Source organism: Podarcis bocagei, assembly GCF_964188305.1.
Source record: "Podarcis bocagei genome assembly, chromosome: 15".
Lineage (NCBI taxonomy): Eukaryota > Metazoa > Chordata > Lepidosauria > Squamata > Lacertidae > Podarcis > Podarcis bocagei.
The window spans coordinates 25,091,199-25,110,937 of NC_138141.1; the positions used below are offsets into that span (position 1 = coordinate 25,091,199).

The 19,739-nt window shown below is 44.7% G+C and overlaps 1 protein-coding gene across 4 annotated transcripts in view; it reads right to left on the reverse strand.

Moving 5' to 3' along the window:
- The window catches only part of LOC308574538 (uncharacterized protein), a gene marked incomplete at its 3' end in the record, with an annotated part of 155,604 nt that overhangs the window by 38,152 nt on the left and 97,713 nt on the right, over positions 1 to 19,739 (reverse strand). For all 4 annotated transcript variants that reach the window (XM_081172429.1, XM_081172428.1, XM_081172427.1 and 1 more), the window contains 18 exons: positions 18,624 to 18,875; positions 17,214 to 17,405; positions 16,872 to 17,096; positions 15,714 to 15,863; positions 15,266 to 15,369; positions 14,434 to 14,651; positions 12,301 to 12,521; positions 11,407 to 11,553; positions 10,051 to 10,215; positions 7,129 to 7,280; positions 5,449 to 5,617; positions 5,048 to 5,156; positions 4,452 to 4,597; positions 3,802 to 3,927; positions 3,348 to 3,527; positions 1,835 to 2,059; positions 1,305 to 1,431; positions 126 to 325 (listed from right to left, as the gene is read on the reverse strand). In XM_081172429.1, coding sequence (XP_081028555.1) covers positions 126 to 325; positions 1,305 to 1,431; positions 1,835 to 2,059; positions 3,348 to 3,527; positions 3,802 to 3,927; positions 4,452 to 4,597; positions 5,048 to 5,156; positions 5,449 to 5,617; positions 7,129 to 7,280; positions 10,051 to 10,215; positions 11,407 to 11,553; positions 12,301 to 12,521; positions 14,434 to 14,651; positions 15,266 to 15,369; positions 15,714 to 15,863; positions 16,872 to 17,096; positions 17,214 to 17,405; positions 18,624 to 18,875 — 3,108 coding nt within the window. The remainder of the gene's footprint in view (positions 1 to 125; positions 326 to 1,304; positions 1,432 to 1,834; positions 2,060 to 3,347; positions 3,528 to 3,801; positions 3,928 to 4,451; positions 4,598 to 5,047; positions 5,157 to 5,448; positions 5,618 to 7,128; positions 7,281 to 10,050; positions 10,216 to 11,406; positions 11,554 to 12,300; positions 12,522 to 14,433; positions 14,652 to 15,265; positions 15,370 to 15,713; positions 15,864 to 16,871; positions 17,097 to 17,213; positions 17,406 to 18,623; positions 18,876 to 19,739) is intronic.

The following is a 19,739-nucleotide window of genomic DNA, read 5'->3' on the forward strand; positions in this document are numbered from 1 at the left end:
TGGCATTTCTTAAAGAGATGCTCAAAGGATGGTTTCTTCTTGTGTCCTCCCCCAGCAAACCTTGAAACCAATTTTTCTACCATGACCATCTCCCTGCTCTCTGTGGTGTTGTGTGGAACAATCACCTTCAGGGCAGCTGAATCCCGGCGGGCAGGGCTGGCAGGGTGGGATGGTGTCCAGGTTGCCACCATAGGTTCCAGCAGCGCATGCCCTGCAGCTCTTCTCAAAGGAGTCTCTCAGGCCTGTTGTGTTCAGGGCTGTGTAACCGGATTGGCACAGGAGTGGATGAGCACTGCCAAGAGGGCAGTAGTGGGGATAGACACACCTGAGAAATAGAAGCAGGGCTGAGGATGGTCAGAGAGCAAATAGGACTTCCTGTGAATAGTTCACATTTCTGCAGCGGATGGAGAGTATCCCCCAATGGGTTTATCTTTTCACTCACTCATTCAAGGTAAAGAAAGATAGTCCATGCTTAGTACTCATTTCTGTGTTAGATAACACTGATCCCAGAAAAATAAATAAATCTGCAGACCCCTTAACCTGGAAAATCACAGGAGTAAAGTGGTATACTGGAATATAGTTCTTCCCTGTTATTTTCAGAGGAGAACAGAGGCACACATGCATGGAAAGGGTGGCTCGCATTTGAGTAAAAATGTCAACAGGGGTGTAGAGCAAGCCTCTTTCTATTACAGTGGTACCTTGGGTTAAGAACTTAATTCATTCTGGAGGTCCATTCTTAACCTGAAACTGTTCTTAACCTGAAGTGCCACTTTAGCTAATGGGGCCTCCTGCTGCTGGAGCACAATTTCTGTTCTCATCCTGAAGCAAAGTTCTTAACCCGAGGTACTATTTCTGTGTTAGTGGAGTCTGTAACCTGAAGCGTATGTAACCTGAAGCGTATGTAACCCGAGGTACAACAGTAGTTTTTTAAAAAACAAACAAACAATAACACACCCCTTCTCCTGTTAAATACAGCTTGGGGGGTGGGTTGATGCTGCAACCCTATATACAGTTACCTTGAAAAAAGGCCCAGTAAATACAGGGAAACTTATTTCAGAGTAAACAAGCCCAGGGTCACATTGTTAGCCATACTGAGATGGTCCCCACTAGGAAGGCTATGCTGAACGGGTCACCCAAAATACATGTATGGGATTTTGCAATTCTGAAGCAGCTTTACAGTATTTATGAAATACACAAAGTTTTGGGTGGGTAGGGGGGTCAGAAACCCCATAACAATATGTTTGGTTTTAAAGCATGAATTTTCCAGAGGTGTGGAGTCTTTGCCTCCTGTGAAATATACTCACAGCTGCCCCGGAATGTTGTATGTGGATGACCCTTCCGGACAGTAATACCCAACTGGACACAGGGGAGGAACCCCCGTGCGGGGTCCGCAGTAAGAGCCAGGCCGGCATATCTGAGGACTAGGTGAACCTATAGGAAAGGAAATGCAATAGATGTCCCACCTGCGCTATGCATTTAAAGAAGTAGCAGTATCCATTTAAGCAGCCACAGCTTCTACCAAAGAACCATGGCCAGTTCCCTCACAGAACTACAACTCCCTGAGTTCCCATGGAGGAGGGGTTGAGTTTACCCCTCACAGAACGACAATTCCCAACAACCCTCAACAAACTTCAGATCCCAGAATTATTTGGAGGAAGCTATGTGCTTTAAATGTATGGCATGCACACAAGAGTATTGCTTCAGCCTACATGTCCTGGGTCTTCGCAAGTACAAAACACCCAGAAAGTGTCACAGGGAGAATGCCCAATTGGTTACTGAAACCCATATTGTCAGCGCTGTGATGCTCAAGAGTTGATGCATGATCACATCTCACCTGGTGGACATTCATAGCCTGGTTCGCAAGGTATGCCCTGGATGTTTGGTACCCCCGACTTGGCTGGGTCTGGGCAGTAAAACCCAGAAGGGCAGGTGTTACAGTCCTCCAAAGATGTAGCACCAGGCTGGGTCCTAAAGGTGCCAGGTGGACAAAGGAAAGCCTCTCTTCTTCCTGGGCACCAGTGGCCAGGAGCACAGGGATAATCTCTAAAAGCAGCAGCTCCTGTTGTACGAAAGACAGGAAAACAATTTAAGGTGGAAGGGGGCAGGAAGACAGAACCTCACTATAACACCCCTGCTCAAAAAACCTGTAGTAGATAGGTAGCCGTGTTGGTCTGCCATAGTCAAAATAAAAAAATTCCTTCCAGTAGCACCTTAAAGACCAACTAAGTTAGTTCTAGGTATGAGCTTTCGTGTGCATGCACACTTCTTCAGATACACTGAAACAGAAGTTGCCAGATCCTTCTATATAGTGAGAAGGTGGGGAGGGGTGTTACTCAGAAGGGTGGTGGGAATGGGAGATTGGCAGATAGCTGAGAGAGCTCTCTCTCTCTCTCAAGAGGCTCTCTCAGCTATCTGCCAATCTCCCATTCCCACCACCCTTCTGAGTAACACCCCTCCCCACCTTCTCACTATATAGAAGGATCTGGCAACTTCTGTTTCAGTGTATCTGAAGAAGTGTGCATGCACACGAAAGCTCATACCTAGAACTAATTTAGTTGGTCTTTAAGGTGCTACTGGAAGGAATTTTTTTATTTCAAAAAACCTGGTTTGCTTGTGGGGCAAGTTTAACAGTTCTCAAGGCCCATTTCTCACAAACCACAGGGAAAACATAGGAAACTGTCTTATACCAAGGCAGACTATTTATCTACTTAGCACAGTCTACTCAGACTGGCAGGAGCTCTCCAGTGCAGAATTCCTACAGAATCACCTACTGAGCTGATCCTTTCTAAATAGAGGTGGCAAGGATTGAACCTGAACTCTGCCAGCTGGTCATTATAAGAACAATTATTTCAGAATTGGCTCTTGAGTTTGATTTCCTCCTCTACGCTCCCTGTCTTTCGCCCTTGTGTGTATTATGTTGTTTATTTTATTTCAAGATTGTAAGCCTGCGGGCAAGTACTGTAATGGAATCAGAGTTAGAAGAGCCCACAAGGGCCATCTAGTCCAACCCCCTGTAATGCAGTAAACTTTTGGGCAACACAGTGATTGAACCCACAACCCTGAAAATAAGTCTCATGCTCTCCTGACTAAGCTATCTCATGTTTTAACAGATTGCATGTAAGTCACTCTGGGAACTTTTTTGGCTGAAGAGCAGAGTACAAATGCGCTAAATAAAACAACATCAACAATAAAGTTCCTGCAGGTTCCTGCTGTTAACATTTCTGTTTCATGTCATTTAACTTGAAATTTCAACCACCTCCTGGATTGGGAATCTGCTCCATCATGCTTGAGCTGAACAGGAATTTTGCAGACTGAGTTTAGAGCTGGGCCTCAAGTTGGGGGCTTACCTGTGGCCGCACACAGATGGTCTGATGAGCAGGGCTGGCAATCGATAGGGTTCTCAGTCCCTATTTCTGTTCGGAAAGCCTGCCTCAGGCACTGCGGGAGGGCCCGGGGTCCACCGGGGGTGGTGTGATTCATTCCGTGGCAGTCATACCCATAAGGACATGGGTGGGCTACTGGATCCCCTGAAGAGAGAGGGAGAGAGAAGGTATGAAGGTGTTCAAAGGGATAGACGTGCAGTGCTTAGGGCAGGGATGGGGGACCTGCAGACTACAGATGTTATCAGAGTACAACTCACAATAGACTCAGCCAGCACAGCCAATGATGTGAGTTGGAATCCAATGACACACAAAGGCAGGCAAGTTTGTTGTCCCTGGTTGGATCTGAAAGGAGGGAGGGAGGGAGGGGGATGCCTCGCACAGGTGTTTTGGTAAGGGGATTCCAGGAATAAATTCTGACCTGCTTTACACCAGCGGCCTGGTGGGCAGGGGAGGCAGTTTTCTCTTTGTCTTGCACCTGGGGCAGAGCCAATAGTGTCATCTGGACAAGGAATGGGTGCCTCTGAGCCTTCTGGGCAGTAGAATCCTGGGTGATATGTAGGAAACACCCCACAGTTTAATGCCTTGTGGTAAAGATTAGGGTCAAGAGAGCCATCAATTTCAGTTCCTCCAGTTCCTCCTTTTTCCACTCTTGAGTTTGGTTCTTCACATTCCACATTAGTTTGTGATTTTTTTTTTTATAAAGACCTCAAGAAGTTTCATCAACACTTTTGTGTGAATTACTCCGAATATTCAGACACACACAACAAAAAGCAGGGATGGATCTATATTTTAAATTCCTGGATGCCAATATCAGATTATCTTTGTGCAAGCCAAAATAAGATGAAATTACATTTCGCTTGAAATCCTACTGCACACTTAGAAGGGAGTAAGCCCAAATGAGTTCAGTGGTGCTTACTTCTGAGTAAACATGCTTAGGACTGGATCCATAAACACCAGCATCAAAACTTTCAGGAGCTGGTGATTTTTAAATCCCCATTTCTCGTTGTGTTCTGCCTGGACTGAATTTTGAATCATATGTGCTTGCTTCTTGGCAGACTGCTTAGTTACCTGCTGGGCAGGGTCCTGCACACACCTGACCCCAGAGACAGTCTGCCAGGGGGCTCCAGGTGAAGTTATGGCCCCGTGGGGTGGCATCTGAGCTCCCTTCTTGGCAAAAGAATCCGGCAGCACATCTCCCCTCCACTCGTCCTCTCCTAGTGAAAGTGGTAGGAATTTATTTAGATGGTGAAGAGGCATTATTCATTAAAACTATACCTTTTCAATGCCACTTTTCAAAATGAACCCACAGAGCAGTTTACAGTATAAAACCAGGGTTAGCAACATGCCCTCTGGCACCTTCCATAACACCCACGAAAGGTCTCAGTAAATATGCCCCCAAAGATCTACACAGTGTACGAGAGACTGTTTGCTCTTCCTGCTTGTACTTGCCTTTACTGATTGTGTTACTGATGCTTGACCTTATTTACATCCCTGCTTTATAGTTGTTTTGATGGACTGTTTTGTGGGTGCAAAGAAAGGCAGGATAAAAACAAATGCATTATGAAAATGAAATGAAGCTAAACAACAAGAAAGAGGAAAGAAGCAAAGCATCACAATATGGCACACTGGAATTTGCTGAGGCAGTGGAAAGGATTCACCACTACCTGCAGAAGTGACCCACAGGACAGGGAAGACATCCTCTCTCCTCCTGAAGGCCGGACATATCCACAGGAGTAAAAGTGCCATCGGGACATGGATAAGGAAACAAAGTACCTAAGGAAAGGGGACATATAAAAAACACAGATCAGTGAATTATGCAACAACTTAAGAAGAGCTCTGCCGGATTACATCAATGGCCCATCTAGTCCAGCATCCCGTTCTTACAGTGGCTGGCCAGATGTCTATGGGAAGCCCGTAAGAAGGACCTGAACACAACAGCACTCTCCCCAATTGAGATTCCTAGCAACTGGCATTCAGAGTTTGTGAATGAAACTTTAGGTGATGGGTCAGTGACATCAATCAGTTAAAGCTTGTGGCCCTCTGGTTAGTGTGCTGCCATTTGTACCTTCAGGACAATATGAATGTGGCGGACAGCGTCTCGGCTTCCCTGTGGCAGCCTCATGGCAGTAGAAGCCTGCTTGGCAGGGGAGGCAGCGTTCTGAGCCCCGGTTTGGTTGGTATTCACCGATGGGGCAAGGGGCTGGATAGGCAGCCCCAGACTGGCAGAAGTGCCCCTGGAGACCAGAGATAGAGACAGAGAAAGGAGAGAAAAAATGAGACAAAATAATTAACTAACTGCCCCCCACAAATACACAAGCTGTCTTCTGCTAAGCCAGACCATTGATCCATCTAGCTCCATAATGCCTACACTGACTGGCAGCAGCCCACCAGGGTTTCAGGCAGGGAACATTCCCAGCCCTATCTGGAGATACCTAGGGCTGAACTAGGGACTACCCTCATGCAAAGCAGATGCTCTGCCACTGAACTATGACCCTTTTCTTAAACTATAAGACCATAGGAAGCTGATCAATGCCGAATCAAGTCCATTTACCTTAGCATTGCCTGCAATGTCTGGCAGCAGCTCTCTGGGATTTCAGACAAGAATTTCCCCCAGCCAATAATTGTTGGATAAACAGTGTAATCAACATTATAAATGAATCCAATAAACATTGTAAAAACACAGTAAGCTGAATCAGACCACTGGCCACCTTATGCAATATTGTCTACACTGGCTGGCAGCAGCACTCCAGGGTTTCAGCCCAGGGTCTCTCTCAGCCCTACCTGGAGACACCAGTGGTTGAGCCTGGGACTTTCCGCATGCAAGTAAGGTGTTCTGCAATTGTGCCACAGCCCCAGGTAGAGCACAGGGAAAGGCTGCAGCCGGCATTGCATATTCAGGGAATATTCAAGATCTAATCCAGAACATCTGGAGGGCATCATGTTGGCTACTTCTGGTTTAAACCCTTGCAACAGACCACCAAATCAGCCCCCCCCCACAGAGTGGCAACACCCAGGATGCTCAGCTGTCCTGTCCCACTGCATGTCTCTGGGCATCTCTCCCAGTCTCACCCAACACTAGTATCTATTGTTTATTTTCACCAGGTGTGAGGGACCTGTGGCCCTCCAGATGTTGATAGACTACAACTCCCACTGCCCCTCCCCATTGGCCATTCTGACTGAGGATGCTGGGAGCTGGAATCCAAAACCACCCAGAGGACAAGAGGCTTCCCAAGGCTTTTTGTTTGTTTGTTTTTTACACGCAAATCTAATTACAGCACCTGTGGCTGGGTGGGGAAGATACATCCCATGGTTCACTTTTCTGATTTCATTTTTCTATTCAGAACATTCCAGAGTGGTCCTGTATCAAGAAGCAACAATCTTCAAATTGGCTTCCATTGAGAATACCCCAAGCTACCAAACCTCCTTTGTCAAATCCAATGCTCTGTCCAGGGGCATAGCTGTCAACTTTTCCCTTTTCTTGCGAGGAATCCTATTCAGAATAAGGGCATTTCCATTTTAAAAAGGAAAATGTTGACAGCTATGCCCAGGGGTTGTATTAAGGTTGGGGTGGGGAACTGGTGGCCTTTGAGCTGTCATCATCCCTGACCATTAGACATGCTGTCTGGGAGAATTTCATTCCAACACAACAGCTGGAGAGACTAAGGGCTTCCTCCCACAAAGCAACCCAATTATAATCAGGTTCACATAAATTGTGATAGCAAATGACAGAGCACATGTTCCAGACCTCAGGGCAGAGAAATGCTGTTGGGCTGAAGGAGCTGAAGTTTGCTGGGCAGTAGAAACCAGCAGCACACGGTCCAGTAGGTGAACTTAAACCCACTCCAGCACAGAAGAATCCTGGGTAGCATGGGACGCAGCAGTCTGGAGAGGAACCTCCTACAGGACACAAAAGCTGGCAGAGATCAATTTAATCTGGAGAATGAGGAACATAGGAAGTTGTGTTACACTGTTGCTGCCTTATATCGGTCTCTACAGCCACAGCAGGCGCTGTAATTCTCCAACAGAGAATTATCCCTGAAGCTGCACTCTTCCATTGTCTCCCAAGACAGATAGATGCTAACAACAACTGCAGAGCCCGGCCATCCTATGAGATGGTTGTGGGAATGCACTGGAGCCTGAATAACTGGTAATGTGTACATAGCCTAAAACTTTAAAATACAAAAGGTACTGTGTGAAGATCATCCAGGTCTGCTTTGCCTGTGATTTGAGAGTTTGATTTTCTCCATCAAACCAAGAGGTTCAAGCCAAGAACACAAGTTACTTTAAAGATTTTAACTTTGAATTATAGGATAGAAAACAGAGGAAGATGGAAAGGAATTGCTGAAACAATTAATAAAAGTGGAATACAAAAAGGGAGGTGTGAGGAGGTCGTTGAAATAAGTGAATGAAAGATAAGATATTGAAATTGTTTGATGTGTTTTAAACGGTTTTTGTTTTGTTTTGTTAGTTTAATGTGTTAGTGTTAGTGTTATGTAGTGTTTTTGTATTGTATTGTTCTTTTTTGTAGTGTTTAAATTGTTGGAAAAGTAATAAATATTATTTTAAAAAATAAATAAATAAAGATTTTAACTTTGAAAGGATGAAAGTGCAGCTGTCATTTTGGCTCACGTTACGTGGCTAGAAAGTTAGTGGGTTTTCTGCTATCTCTGATGGAAAAAAGTTTTAGCTGATGAATGACACATCTATTAACCGATTGACTGAATTAGCTAGCCAATTAATTTTAAATGTATTTGCATATCAGCAGCTCAATAAAGAGACAACTTCTGAGATATCAGATGATAAGGCTATCAACTATTTAATAAACAAAAGCCTACATGTGGTAGAAGAAAATGCAATTTATTTATTTTTTTGCTTCTATTAAAGTAATGTATCAAAATCCAAACTGAACAAGATTTCCCAAGAGGCAGCTTCACTGATTAAAATATGCCCACGCCACTTCAAAATAGTTCCCATTGACTAATTAGGCAAGGCAACCTGTGGCCCTCCAAATGTTTGTAGAATAATAGAATTGTAGAATTGGAAGGGACCACGACGGTCATCTAGTCCAACCCCCTGCAATGCAGGAATCTTTACCTGACATGGGACTTGGACTTTGCAAACCTTGCTCAATATTGTCCACACTGTCTGGCAGCAGGTCTCCAGGGAATCTTTACCCAACATAGGGCTCAAACCCATGACTCTGAGATTCAGTCTCATGCTCGGACTGAGCTATCCCCCAGAGATGAGGGGAGTTGTAGGCCAGGAGCAGCTGGAGGCCCCACAGTTTGCCTACCTTGAGCTAAGCCTTTAGTGTCTTTAGTTGATTCATCTGCCAAACTTTGCTTCTCAGCTGAAACACTGGGTTTCAGTGCTTGCACTTGCTCAGCACATTGGAACTGTCTTCTGTGACTAAGGATGGAGATGGCCTTTAGGAGGGAAAGGTGAGCCCTCCGTTGGTGTTCAGCATGAACTTGTAAAGGGGCAAGTGGGAACATAAACGGTAAGCCACACCTCTCCAAAGGATGCTGCATGTGCCAGGCAATGCATAACCACCTTTAGTCTGAAGGGGGCTGCCCTATTTGTGTGTAAAATTATGGAACCCTTATTGACTAGGATTTCCATCCCTGTATTAGAAATCCTATTTGTGGATAAGCCAGCCTCTTTCAGAATAAAATAAAAGAAGACATTGTCTAAGGAATGTGTTTGGTGTGCACAGCGCCATCAAGGATCTCCTCATTTTGTTCCTGTTTGCCCCTTCATGTGTTCAAACTGAATGGCTGGCCCCAACCACACCATACATTTTTAACACTCTGACACCACCTGATTAGCCTTGGCTGTCCCCAATGAATTCTGGGCTGGGAGTTATTAGGAGGTTGCTCACAGAGCTACAATTCCCAGTGCCCTTAAACTATATTTCCCATGATTCTTTGAGGGAAGCAGTAACTGTTAAAGTGGTATAAGAGTGCTTTATATGTATGATGTGGCTATGGCCACTGGAAGAGGCTAGAGGGTATCCATGCATCCCTCATAAAGCTGATGTGGGTCTTGTGGGGTCATGTGTGGAATGAGGGACTAACCTTTCTTCTAGATACCAGCTCTCTCACACAAAATTAAACAGCTTTGAATTTTCTCCTATCCCACCTGATTTCAAAATGGAAATGGGTGGGCAAGGTGGGGGAAGGAAGAGCTTTAGTATGAGTGTAAGAATTGACAAGAACAGTCCAGCACACCTCCCTTCCTCCAATCCACTGCTTCAGAACTCCTTTGGGTATCTTGAAAAATGTGGCAGTGGGACCTTGCATTTGCTATAATAACATTTAGTTCTACCCTAAAATATGCTTGTGTCTGCATGTAACCTTGCAAACCTTGCTCAGTATTGTCAGCACTGTCTGGCAGCAGCTCTCAGGGTTTCAGACAGGTGACATTCCCATGCAGATGTTTGGGACTGAGCCAGAGACCTTTCTGCATGAAGAGCAGGTGCTCTAACACTGAGCTATGACCCTTTTCCTTCATTTTCCCCTTCCACTGAAGAAGAAATTTCCTCCCACTGAAAAAGATTTGGCACATTTCTTACACGCTAGGTTACCGACTGGGCTCCTTGCCTTCAGAGAAAGTCAGGTGCGGCAGCAGCTGAAATTTGAACATGGAGTACCCATGCTGTACTCACCTGTAACATTATTCAGAGTGCCCACTGGACAGGGAACGGGGAACCAAGTGCCTTCTGGACAATAGTGCCCCCGTGGGCAGGGCCCATTAAGAGGAAATTCAGGTGTGCTTTGTGGGACAGCATCAGAGGCTCCCCCTGAACAGTAATACCCAGAGGAGCACAGACCTGCCAATTGGAAAACAGAACTCTCAGGGGCTGTGGACACATCACAAGATGAAGTGCAAACAGTGTTAAGGTGCCCCTATAAAGGTTAGCTCAGAACAGACACCATGCTCCTGCATTGCTCACATACGTATGGATTAAGGGTCCACACCTTTCTGGGGCGGGGGGAAAGCCAATATTTCTAATTCCTATAGTATGAATGAAGGTAAGGTAAAGGTAGAAGACCCCTGGACAGTTAAGTCCAGTCAAAGGCAACTATGGGGCTGCGGCGCTCATCTCGCTTTCAGGCCAATGTATGAATGAACTACTAATCTGACAGAGGCAAAGAGAAATCTCTTAATAAATCAGAGATGTGTGCTACTACTTCATTCCATAACTTTTATTTTCTGCAACAAGGCAGCCTCTGAATCATTTTGAAGTACTTGCAAGATTTCACTGTGTCTAGCCTATACCACTTCAGCATAAAGGTGAGTGGCACAGAATGGAAAACTCCTCAGTTCAAAATACTCCTTGCATATCTGGGAGAAAGCTTTCCCTTAATGTCAAGAGTTCTCCCCCTCTCCCTCTCCCCCCCTCTCTCTGTGTATGTATGTATGTATGTATGTATGTATGTATGTATGTATGTATATTAAGGGGCATGTAAGTAGAAAAGTTAATGTGCATATCAACTGAGAACTGTGCACCAGGTCTCATGGAGAATGTGCACATAACCCTTCCACAAAGAGGGAATTGTGCACATTACCTGGTCAATATACATATTCTCCAAAAGACCTTGAAACATGTGCCTATATGGATAGAATTTTGCAGATTCTCTGATCATTATGCATAATCTCCAACAGGCCTTGGGCAATGTGCACAGCATCCATTAACTGCTATCAGTGGCACCCTGCCTTTGTACATCTTCACCATTTATTACATTTATTCATTGCTTTGCGCAAGATGTCTCAAAGCATCTTATACATCTATAAAATACAAGTCACTTGACAATAATTTAAAAACCAAACATTGGGAAGCAGGGAAAACAATAGAAGAAGGTTCCAAATAGCTTCCACGACTACCAACCATTCATAGGTAACTCCTCCAGGAATGTGTCTGATACTCTCATAAAGCCATCTATGTTACTGGACACCCCATGGCTGAACATTACTAGGACTTGTGAATCACCTCAGAGCCATAACTAACTCTACCTCTTACCATTAGGTTCCCAGTTAGCATTTCCACTGCAGTACCTCCCAACTGGGCATAGTTTGCAGGCATTGGAGGAGAGCGCCCCCTCCAGGGTGTTCAGGGTCCCAGCAGGACATGGCAAAGGGATGGCTGTCTGGGCTGGACAGTAGTAACCTGCCAAAGCAAGAAAGCATTAGGGGGCTGTGTGTACACATTATATTTAAAGGGATTGGTGGTTGAGTTGGGCAATCTCTAGGTTCATTTCAGCTCAATAATTCTGAGTTTGTAAGATCAGGGGTTTGGAGAATTGTAGGGCTGATTTAGACAAGGGTCTCCATTTGCAGGGGTGAGGCTGGAGAGCACATTTGGAAATGTAAGAAGATAAATCCACCCCAAAACAAACAAAACAGAGAGAGTGAGGTGCAGGGAGGAGGCAACTCCCCCCAACAAAACAACAACCAAACCCTAAAAACATGAAGGGGGTAGTGGAAGGTATTGGTACTTGTCAAAGGTGTGAGTTTCTGGCTTTGTTATGTAAAATAGTTGGCCAAGTACAGACTATTTGTTGCTAATGGCTAGAGGCCCTTCTGAAAGGAAGCATGTCTTTGTCCCCTCTGTGGCAGATCTTGTCATCCAGCTATGTCTGTGTGGATCAAGACTGCAGATTGAGAGAAGGATCTTGTATGCATGCTGGGTCCCTGGAATGTGTGTCATTTTGAGATTTGCAGCACACAAGGATTTGATTCAAAGGATCTTGAAAGGGTGTGGGATGGAGAATTATCATGGTAACTCAGGAAAGGTCTTGTGCATCATAGTGTATAACACTGACAGTCAAGGAAAGGGGGTAAGGAGTGCTTTCTACCTCTGGCAAACGGTGTGCCTCCAATCAGTGGAGTTAAATGCAATTTCTCAGTGTCTCACCTCTGGGGCAGCTGAGTGGCTCCACAGTAGCAGCATAATGGCAAGCAGTACCCGCTGGGCAAGGGAGGCAGAAGCTGGCCCCGACCATGGGGCTAAACATGCCAGGCTCACAAGGAACTTCCAGAATGGCACCCTCAGGGCAACGGAATCCTCTAGGGCATCTGTACCCACGAATCCCATCGCTGGGGCAGGGAGCAGCATTTCCCTCAAGGCAAACACACCTACAAAGATTACATAGGAGTATCTAAGGCAGGAGTAGCCAACACGGTGTTCTCCAGCTGCTGTTGAACTCCCACTTTCATCAGCCCCATTCAGCATGGCCAATGGTCAAAGAGGATGGAAACTGTGGGTCAAGAAGATTTGGAAGGCATAACTTTGCTACCCCTAATCTAAGGTTCGTCAAGACCCTTGGCCTACACTGGAAGGACAGAGTCCAATCCCCGCCTCTAGTTTCAGTTTAGGGCATGCATAAAACCTGGCAGATGGCTGCCTGAGGAGACATGAATGCCTCTGCTTAAATTCATCATGGGTAGCAAATAAATTAACAACAACAACAACAACAGCAACAATTTATTTATATGCTGCCCATCTGACTGGGTTGCCCCAGTCACTCTGGATGGTTTCCAACAAATTAAAACACAAGAAAGAAGACATCAAACATTAAAAGCTTCCCTATACAGGACTGCTTTCAGATGTCTTCTAAAAGTCAGGTAGTTGTTTATTTCCTTGACATCTGATAGAAGGGTGTTCCACAGGGCAGGTGCAACCACCAAGAAGGCCCCTTGCTTGGCTCTCTGTAACCTCACTTCTCACAATGAGGGAACTGCCAGAAGGCCCTCGGAGCAGGATCTCAGTGTCCGGGCTGAACAATGGGGGTGGAGACACTTCTGTGGGTATATAGGTTCATAGCCATTAAGGGCTTTAAGGTCAGCACCAACAGAGCTAGACGGGTTGATGGGATTTCTGAATTTAAGAATCTGCTTTATACCAAGTCAGACCATTGCTCCATCTAGCTCAGTAGTGTGTCCAGTGATTGACAGCAGCTCTTCAGGGTTTCAAGCAGGGTTCTCACCCAGACCTACCTGGAGATGCTGCCAGGGATCAAGCCTGGGACCCCCTGTATGCCAAGCAGATGCTCTGCTACTGAGTTATAGCCCTTTCCACACAAATATCAGGCAGTAGCAGCCAATCTACTATAAGGCAGTGGCCCCATGCCACAAAATAAGAGGTGAGCAGAAGTAAACATTCTCATCAGGGTTGGGATGCAGGCAGCAGAACTCAGGTGTCACCTGTTTCACTTGGCTGTTTATTACTCAGAAATGTGCTGTGCTTCTTTGCTAGTGATGCAAGGAGGTAGCCATTTCCATACTGTACTCTTTTTGTCAAAACCACTGCTGTTTCTGTCCCATTACAGTTCGGCTTTAGCTGAAACACATGTTATTTGTCTCACTATTGACTATATAATCAATAAATGATATCACTGTGCCAAACTGATTTAGAAAACATAACTCACAAATGTAAATCACTATGTAATTAACTTCAATCCATTTCAATGGAAGGGAAACTTCAAAAGCAATGTAGAAAATGACATAATTTTTATGTAAGGTTTGCAGACCAAAAAACCCACCATGACAGCAAATTCTGTTCATGTGATGTTCATTCCTGACCTCAGGTGAACATGCAAACAGAAGTCATTTCCATTTCCATTTGTGATGGGATTCTCCACATCCCTGCTTTTTGCATCTTAATAATGAGCCCTAAGATGCTCCCAGAGGAGAACAAGAAAAATCATAGTTATTAGGCCCTTCCCAAACACTACCTCTCAATTTAGGGTTTTCCTTTGGGTTCATGCAGAGCAATGGAGATTTGATGTTTCTCTGGGACTGGATTCAGATTACCACTCTGCCACTATCAGTTCAATGTGTTTTTGGATCTCTGATGATACTCTTTCTCCCAAATACCCAGGACAACCGCGCTTCTTTTTATCCAGCTCTCTCTACATCACACATGTAATCCCTATTTATTATGGAGAATATCATGTGATCAGAGGCTACTGTGTTTCTTCACAGTGAGCTTGCCTGCAAGTCTTGGCTTGCCATTCAGTCAAGGGAAGCAGCTGTTACAGCCTCTTACCCTTCATTACATGGCGCCATATGGGACAGATCAGACATCCCTGATTGGCTGCAGTAGAGTCCAGCTGGGCAAGGCTGGCACTCACTCTCTGCTTTCAGACCCAGAGAAGCGGAAAAGGAGCCAGGTGGGCAAGGAACGGGATATCCAGTCCCATTGGGGCAGAAATGCCCAGGAGGACAGATGTCATTCCCGGTTAGGAGGAAGCTGGCAGAATCCACCTGAAAAAAATTAAGGAAAATAAAATCAGTGAGAAAGAAGTATGGTTGGTAAACAATTTTGATGAAACCAAGTCTTAAATGTGAGCTTCCAATAAGATGATATCACTGTGCCAAGCTGATTCAGATAACATTTCTCAAGTAATTGCACTTCAAAGAGCCGATTGATTTTCTCTCAAGCTTCTTCTGTGAGCCACAGAGGGGCATAATTAACTTGGTAAAATTGACCAAGGTTGTACAATTTGCTTTTTTTAAAAAAGTTCCCATGAAAATCCATCAACATTTTAGTGCAAATTTCTCCCCAAAACACAATTTTGTAAGTAGTTTTCACTAACATGCACATTTTTGCAAGCCATTTTCCTTGATAGAAGGCATTTTTTGTGCATTATTTTCACAAATATAAGTATTTTTATTTATGCAAAAACATGCCTAATGTGCAAAATTTTGCATGCTTTTTTGGAGGGGGTTGGGAAACTGCATCATGAAATTGGAGATGCAGATATTTTGAAGGATAGCTGCTTTGGGGTTCGCATCTGGGTTCAGGCTGTGAAAATTAGCCCAACACATTTGACACCCTTAGTAATGAATTAATCCTGCTTCTTGCCATTTACACTCACCCTCTGTCTCATGGGAGCAGGGCTGACTGCTCCCCTGGTGCAATAGTAGCCTTGATGACAAAGACCAGTCGGTTGGGACAGCCCAGGAGAGGAGCAGTACATTCCTTTAAAAAAAAAAAGAAGGAAATAAATCTGCAGTGAACATAAGGAACACAGGATGCTGCTTTTTACTAGGTCAGGCCAATGGTCTGCCTAGCTCAGCATTGTCTGCACTGACCGGCAGCAGCTCTCCAGCATTTCAGGCAGGGAGGTCTCTCTACCTGGAGATGCCAAAGGGGATTGAACCAGGGACCTTCTGCATGCAAAGCAAATGCTCTACCACTGAGCTGTGGCCCTTTCCAGTGTGCTCAGCATTTGTATGAGCAACCAAGAGCTAGACTTCTTCCCGCTTTGTCTTACCTTCTTTCTTTGGTGGGCTGTATGCTCCTTGCCTCAATCCCTCACTTACCTGCTGGGCAGGGCTGACAGTCAGATTCCTCAGCAGCACCAGCCTTGGGCCCATTTGTGCCTCTGGGGCATGGGTGTTCTGTGCCAGATGTGGTGCCAGGGGGGCAAAAATGCCCCAGAGGGCATGGCTTGGGGGCCTGGATAGCAGCAGCTAGGGAAGAAAGAGCGGCTGAGAAACCTCTTGCTAGTATTTTCTCTAAGACATTATTATATTGTGACAACTGTGTGTACAATCTCCAGCACTCTGCTCTGAAAACTAAAACATATAAAAGATAATAGATATAAAGTGATTAACGATGCTATAATTAAAACCAATATAAAAACAAATCTATTAAAAATGTGGATAGTAAGCAGCACAACACCATCAAAGGGCATTTTAAAAGCTGTCAGTTCCCCAAAGCCTGTTGGAATAACAGAGTCTTCACCTGCTGGTGGAAAGACAACAAGTAGGGAGCCAGTTTAGTTTCTCTAGAAGGAGTTCCAAAGTTGGGGAGCAATCACCTGGGAAAGCCCTCTCCCATATTCCCACCAAGGGTGCCTGAAAGGGTGGCAGGACTAAGAGAAGGTGGGTCTCCTCTTCAAAGATATCAGAGGCCAGGCAGGTTCATATGGTAGAATATGGTGCTTCAGACAGCCTGGACTTAAGCTTTATGGACTTTATAGGTCATAACCAGCACTGTGAATTGTGCCCAGAAACAGACTGGTTGCTGGTGGAGTTGTTGTAACAAAGGAGTCATGTGCTAACATACCTGGAGCTTAGATTATATCCGGTTCTTATCTAGCATCTGTTCTTATTTACTTGCAGGGAGATAATATGATGGTGAGCATTCCTCCTGCATTCATCCAGATTTGCCTGCTGTGTGTTTATACACCTTCTTGATAATCCTTCACTGATTCTGCACTTTTCAATGTGTTTCACTATCACTTTCCTAACTCCAAAAAGTCTATTTATTTTTCAAAGCAGATTTGTTGTGCAAGGGCAACAGAGCACCTTCATACGTACTAAATGTGCCAACCTAAATTTCCCAATTATGTGCTTGATTTCCTCCTGCAAAATACTGAAAGTCTGGAGGTGCTCACAGACACATGGAACAAGCTGTCCCCTGCACACAAATCATAACAAGCAACCATCATGGGCACATCCCTCCAATTTCCTCACTTTGGTTGGATGATTCACAGAAGAACCCGGCTGGGCAGAGATCACATGACTCTTTCCCTTCCTCCAATTGATAGGTTCCTTTCTGGCAAGCTGCTGGAGCCACAGATCCCTGAAGGCAGTAAAATCCACGTGGGCACCGGTGGGAAGCAGGTGTGGAGGAGGTCTGTCCTGGGGGGCAATAGTACCCGGGCATGCACATCCCTTCTGGGGCAGCCTTTCCCGGCCCTAAAGCCATTGAGAGGAAAAAGAAGGCTGTGTTTCTTTCCATTAAGAAGCCAGCTGAGAGTCTGTCAAGATACCCCCTTCTCTCAAAAGGGGGAAAAGAAATATTCATGCACATACCACTGCAGAAATGCCCCGCTGGACAGAGCTTGCAGTCTGTGGGATCCCATTTCCCACTGTGGGGATTGATGCTTCCTGCAGGACATGGAACTGGGGTCCCTGTGCCTTTGGGGCAGTAGAATCCTTGGGGGCAGAGTTTCTGGTCAGGATGCGTGGATAGCGAATCACAGTAGTAGCCGTGGTGACATATCCCTGCAAAGGAGAGGGTGTCAAAGACCACCACAAATCACTGGTGAGCCATAATAATAATAATAATAATAATAATAATAATAATAATAATAATATTTTCTGATTTATACCCTGCCCATCTGACTGGGTTTCCCCAGCCACTCTGGGCAGCTTCCAACAAAATATTAAAATGCAATGCTGTTAAACATTAAAAGCTTCCCTAAACAGGGCTGCCTTCAGATGTCTTCTAAAAGTTGCTTTTCTCTTTGACATCTGGTGGGAGGGCATTCCACAGGGTGGGTGCCACTACCAAGAAGGCCCTCTGCCTGGTTCCCTGTAACTTGGCTTCTCGCAGCAAGGGAACTGCCAGAAGGCCCTCAGCACTGGACCTCAGTGTCTGGGCAGAATGATGGGGGTGGAGACGCTCCTTCAGGTATACTGGGCCAAGGCCATTTAGGGCTTTAAAGGTCAGCACCAACACTTTGAATTGTGCTCAGATAGCAACTGTGGGGTTCTTTTTCTAACAGAAGAGGTGCTGGGTCTTAAGGCTACCTGGAAGTCACTTTCTTTGACCTCCCAGATGCCTTGCTGCCTAAAACTAGACTTGTGCATGGGTATGGGGAAGTACAGTATTTTTTGCTCTATAAGACTCACTTTTCCCCTCCTAAAAAGTAAGGGGAAATGTGTGTGCAGCTTATGGAGCGAATGCAGGCTGCACAGCTATCACAGAAGCCAGTAAAGCAAGAGGGATTGCTGCTTTCACTGCGTAGCGATCCCTCTTGCTGTTCTGGCTTCTGAGATTCAGAATATATTTTTTTCTTGTTTTCCTCCTCCAAAAACTAGGTGCGTCTTGTGGTCTGGTGCATCTTAAAGAGCGAAAAATACGGTAAGTTTCCAGTAGGTCTCAGAGCCTTCGCTTGCTTTATTAATTTGCAGATTGCCAGACTCTCAGGAAGGATTTTCCTCACATCCCATTGTGCAGAAAATGAACTGTAATTTCTAACCTAAGCCAGTTGCTTTAAATCATCCACCCACTCACCCCAAACTCCTTTGCAAATTGCATATCAGATATAATTATTTTCTGGGTCAGAAGCCAGAAAAAAAAAAGAGGCTGCTTGATTAGTGCAAGACAAACTTAGCTCAATGTAGCTTGCGGGGTGGCGGTGGTATATTTATAGAGCTTTCTCTTGTTTCAGAATCCAAATTACACTGCGTGCTCTGGAAGGTGATTATGGAACTCACCAGAAACGCTGGCCAAACCTTCTCCTTGGCAGAAGCTTCCTCCAGGGCAGGGCAAGCAGGCATTGAGGGACAACATCCCAGGATGGGTTAGAAAAGTCCCACTCGGGCATGGTGTTGGGCTGCTGCTACCCAAGGGGCAGAAATGCCCTGCAGGGCACATGTCTCCACTTTCATCATGAACAGGGTTTGGTACTCGTGCTTTCAGGGTGCAGTAATACCCGGGCAAGCAAGGGCCACTTGGCGCAACAAGACCTAGGAAAGAGAGAGGCTTTATTTTACTTTATTTATATTCACATTATTATACTGCTCAAAAGCTCTGGATTGCACATAACTGGTGAGGATATTGCATTTAGATTGCATTTGGGGATTTAGATACACACTATACCTTTAAAGCACTTTTTTAAATAAAAAGAATAAATTTTATTAGAGTTTGGCAAACAGGATACAAAGATTACTACCTATTATCTTTTTAATCAAAACTAAAATAAAAACACAAACCAAAAAGAAAAGAAAAAACAGAGAGAAAGTGAGGATGAAGAAATAGAGAAGGGATAAAGGGGAGAAGGAGAGAGAAAGAGAGGAGATAATGAAAGAAAAAGGAAGGAAGGAAGGGGAAAAAGGAAAGCTTTCTAGGAAATTTCTGATTCTTCATCCGTCTGCTATATACAAGCATTATTCAACTCATCCCCTCCAATATAATACCTAATAAAACTACTTTCTATAAACCAACATTATCTTCAATCCTCAAACCCAAATGTCATTGGTTTATTTTCTTTTTCATGCAAAAATTCTATGAGAGGTATCCAATCTTTAGTGAATGTTAACAATGACTTTTCTCTGATTAAACATGTCAGTTTCACCATCTCAGCTAAGCCCATTAATTTTAACAACCATTCCTTCATAGTTGGTAATGACGAGTCTTTCCACCTTTGTGCGTATAAAAGTCTCACCACTGTAATTATATATTTTAACAAAGTTCCATAGCCTTTTCCTAATTGTATTTGTATATAATTTTTTTGGAACCTTTAAAGCACATTTGTAGCACATTCTTTCCCTCAAGGAATCCTGGGCAATGTAGTTTACCCCTCACAGAATTACAATACCAGCAATCATTAA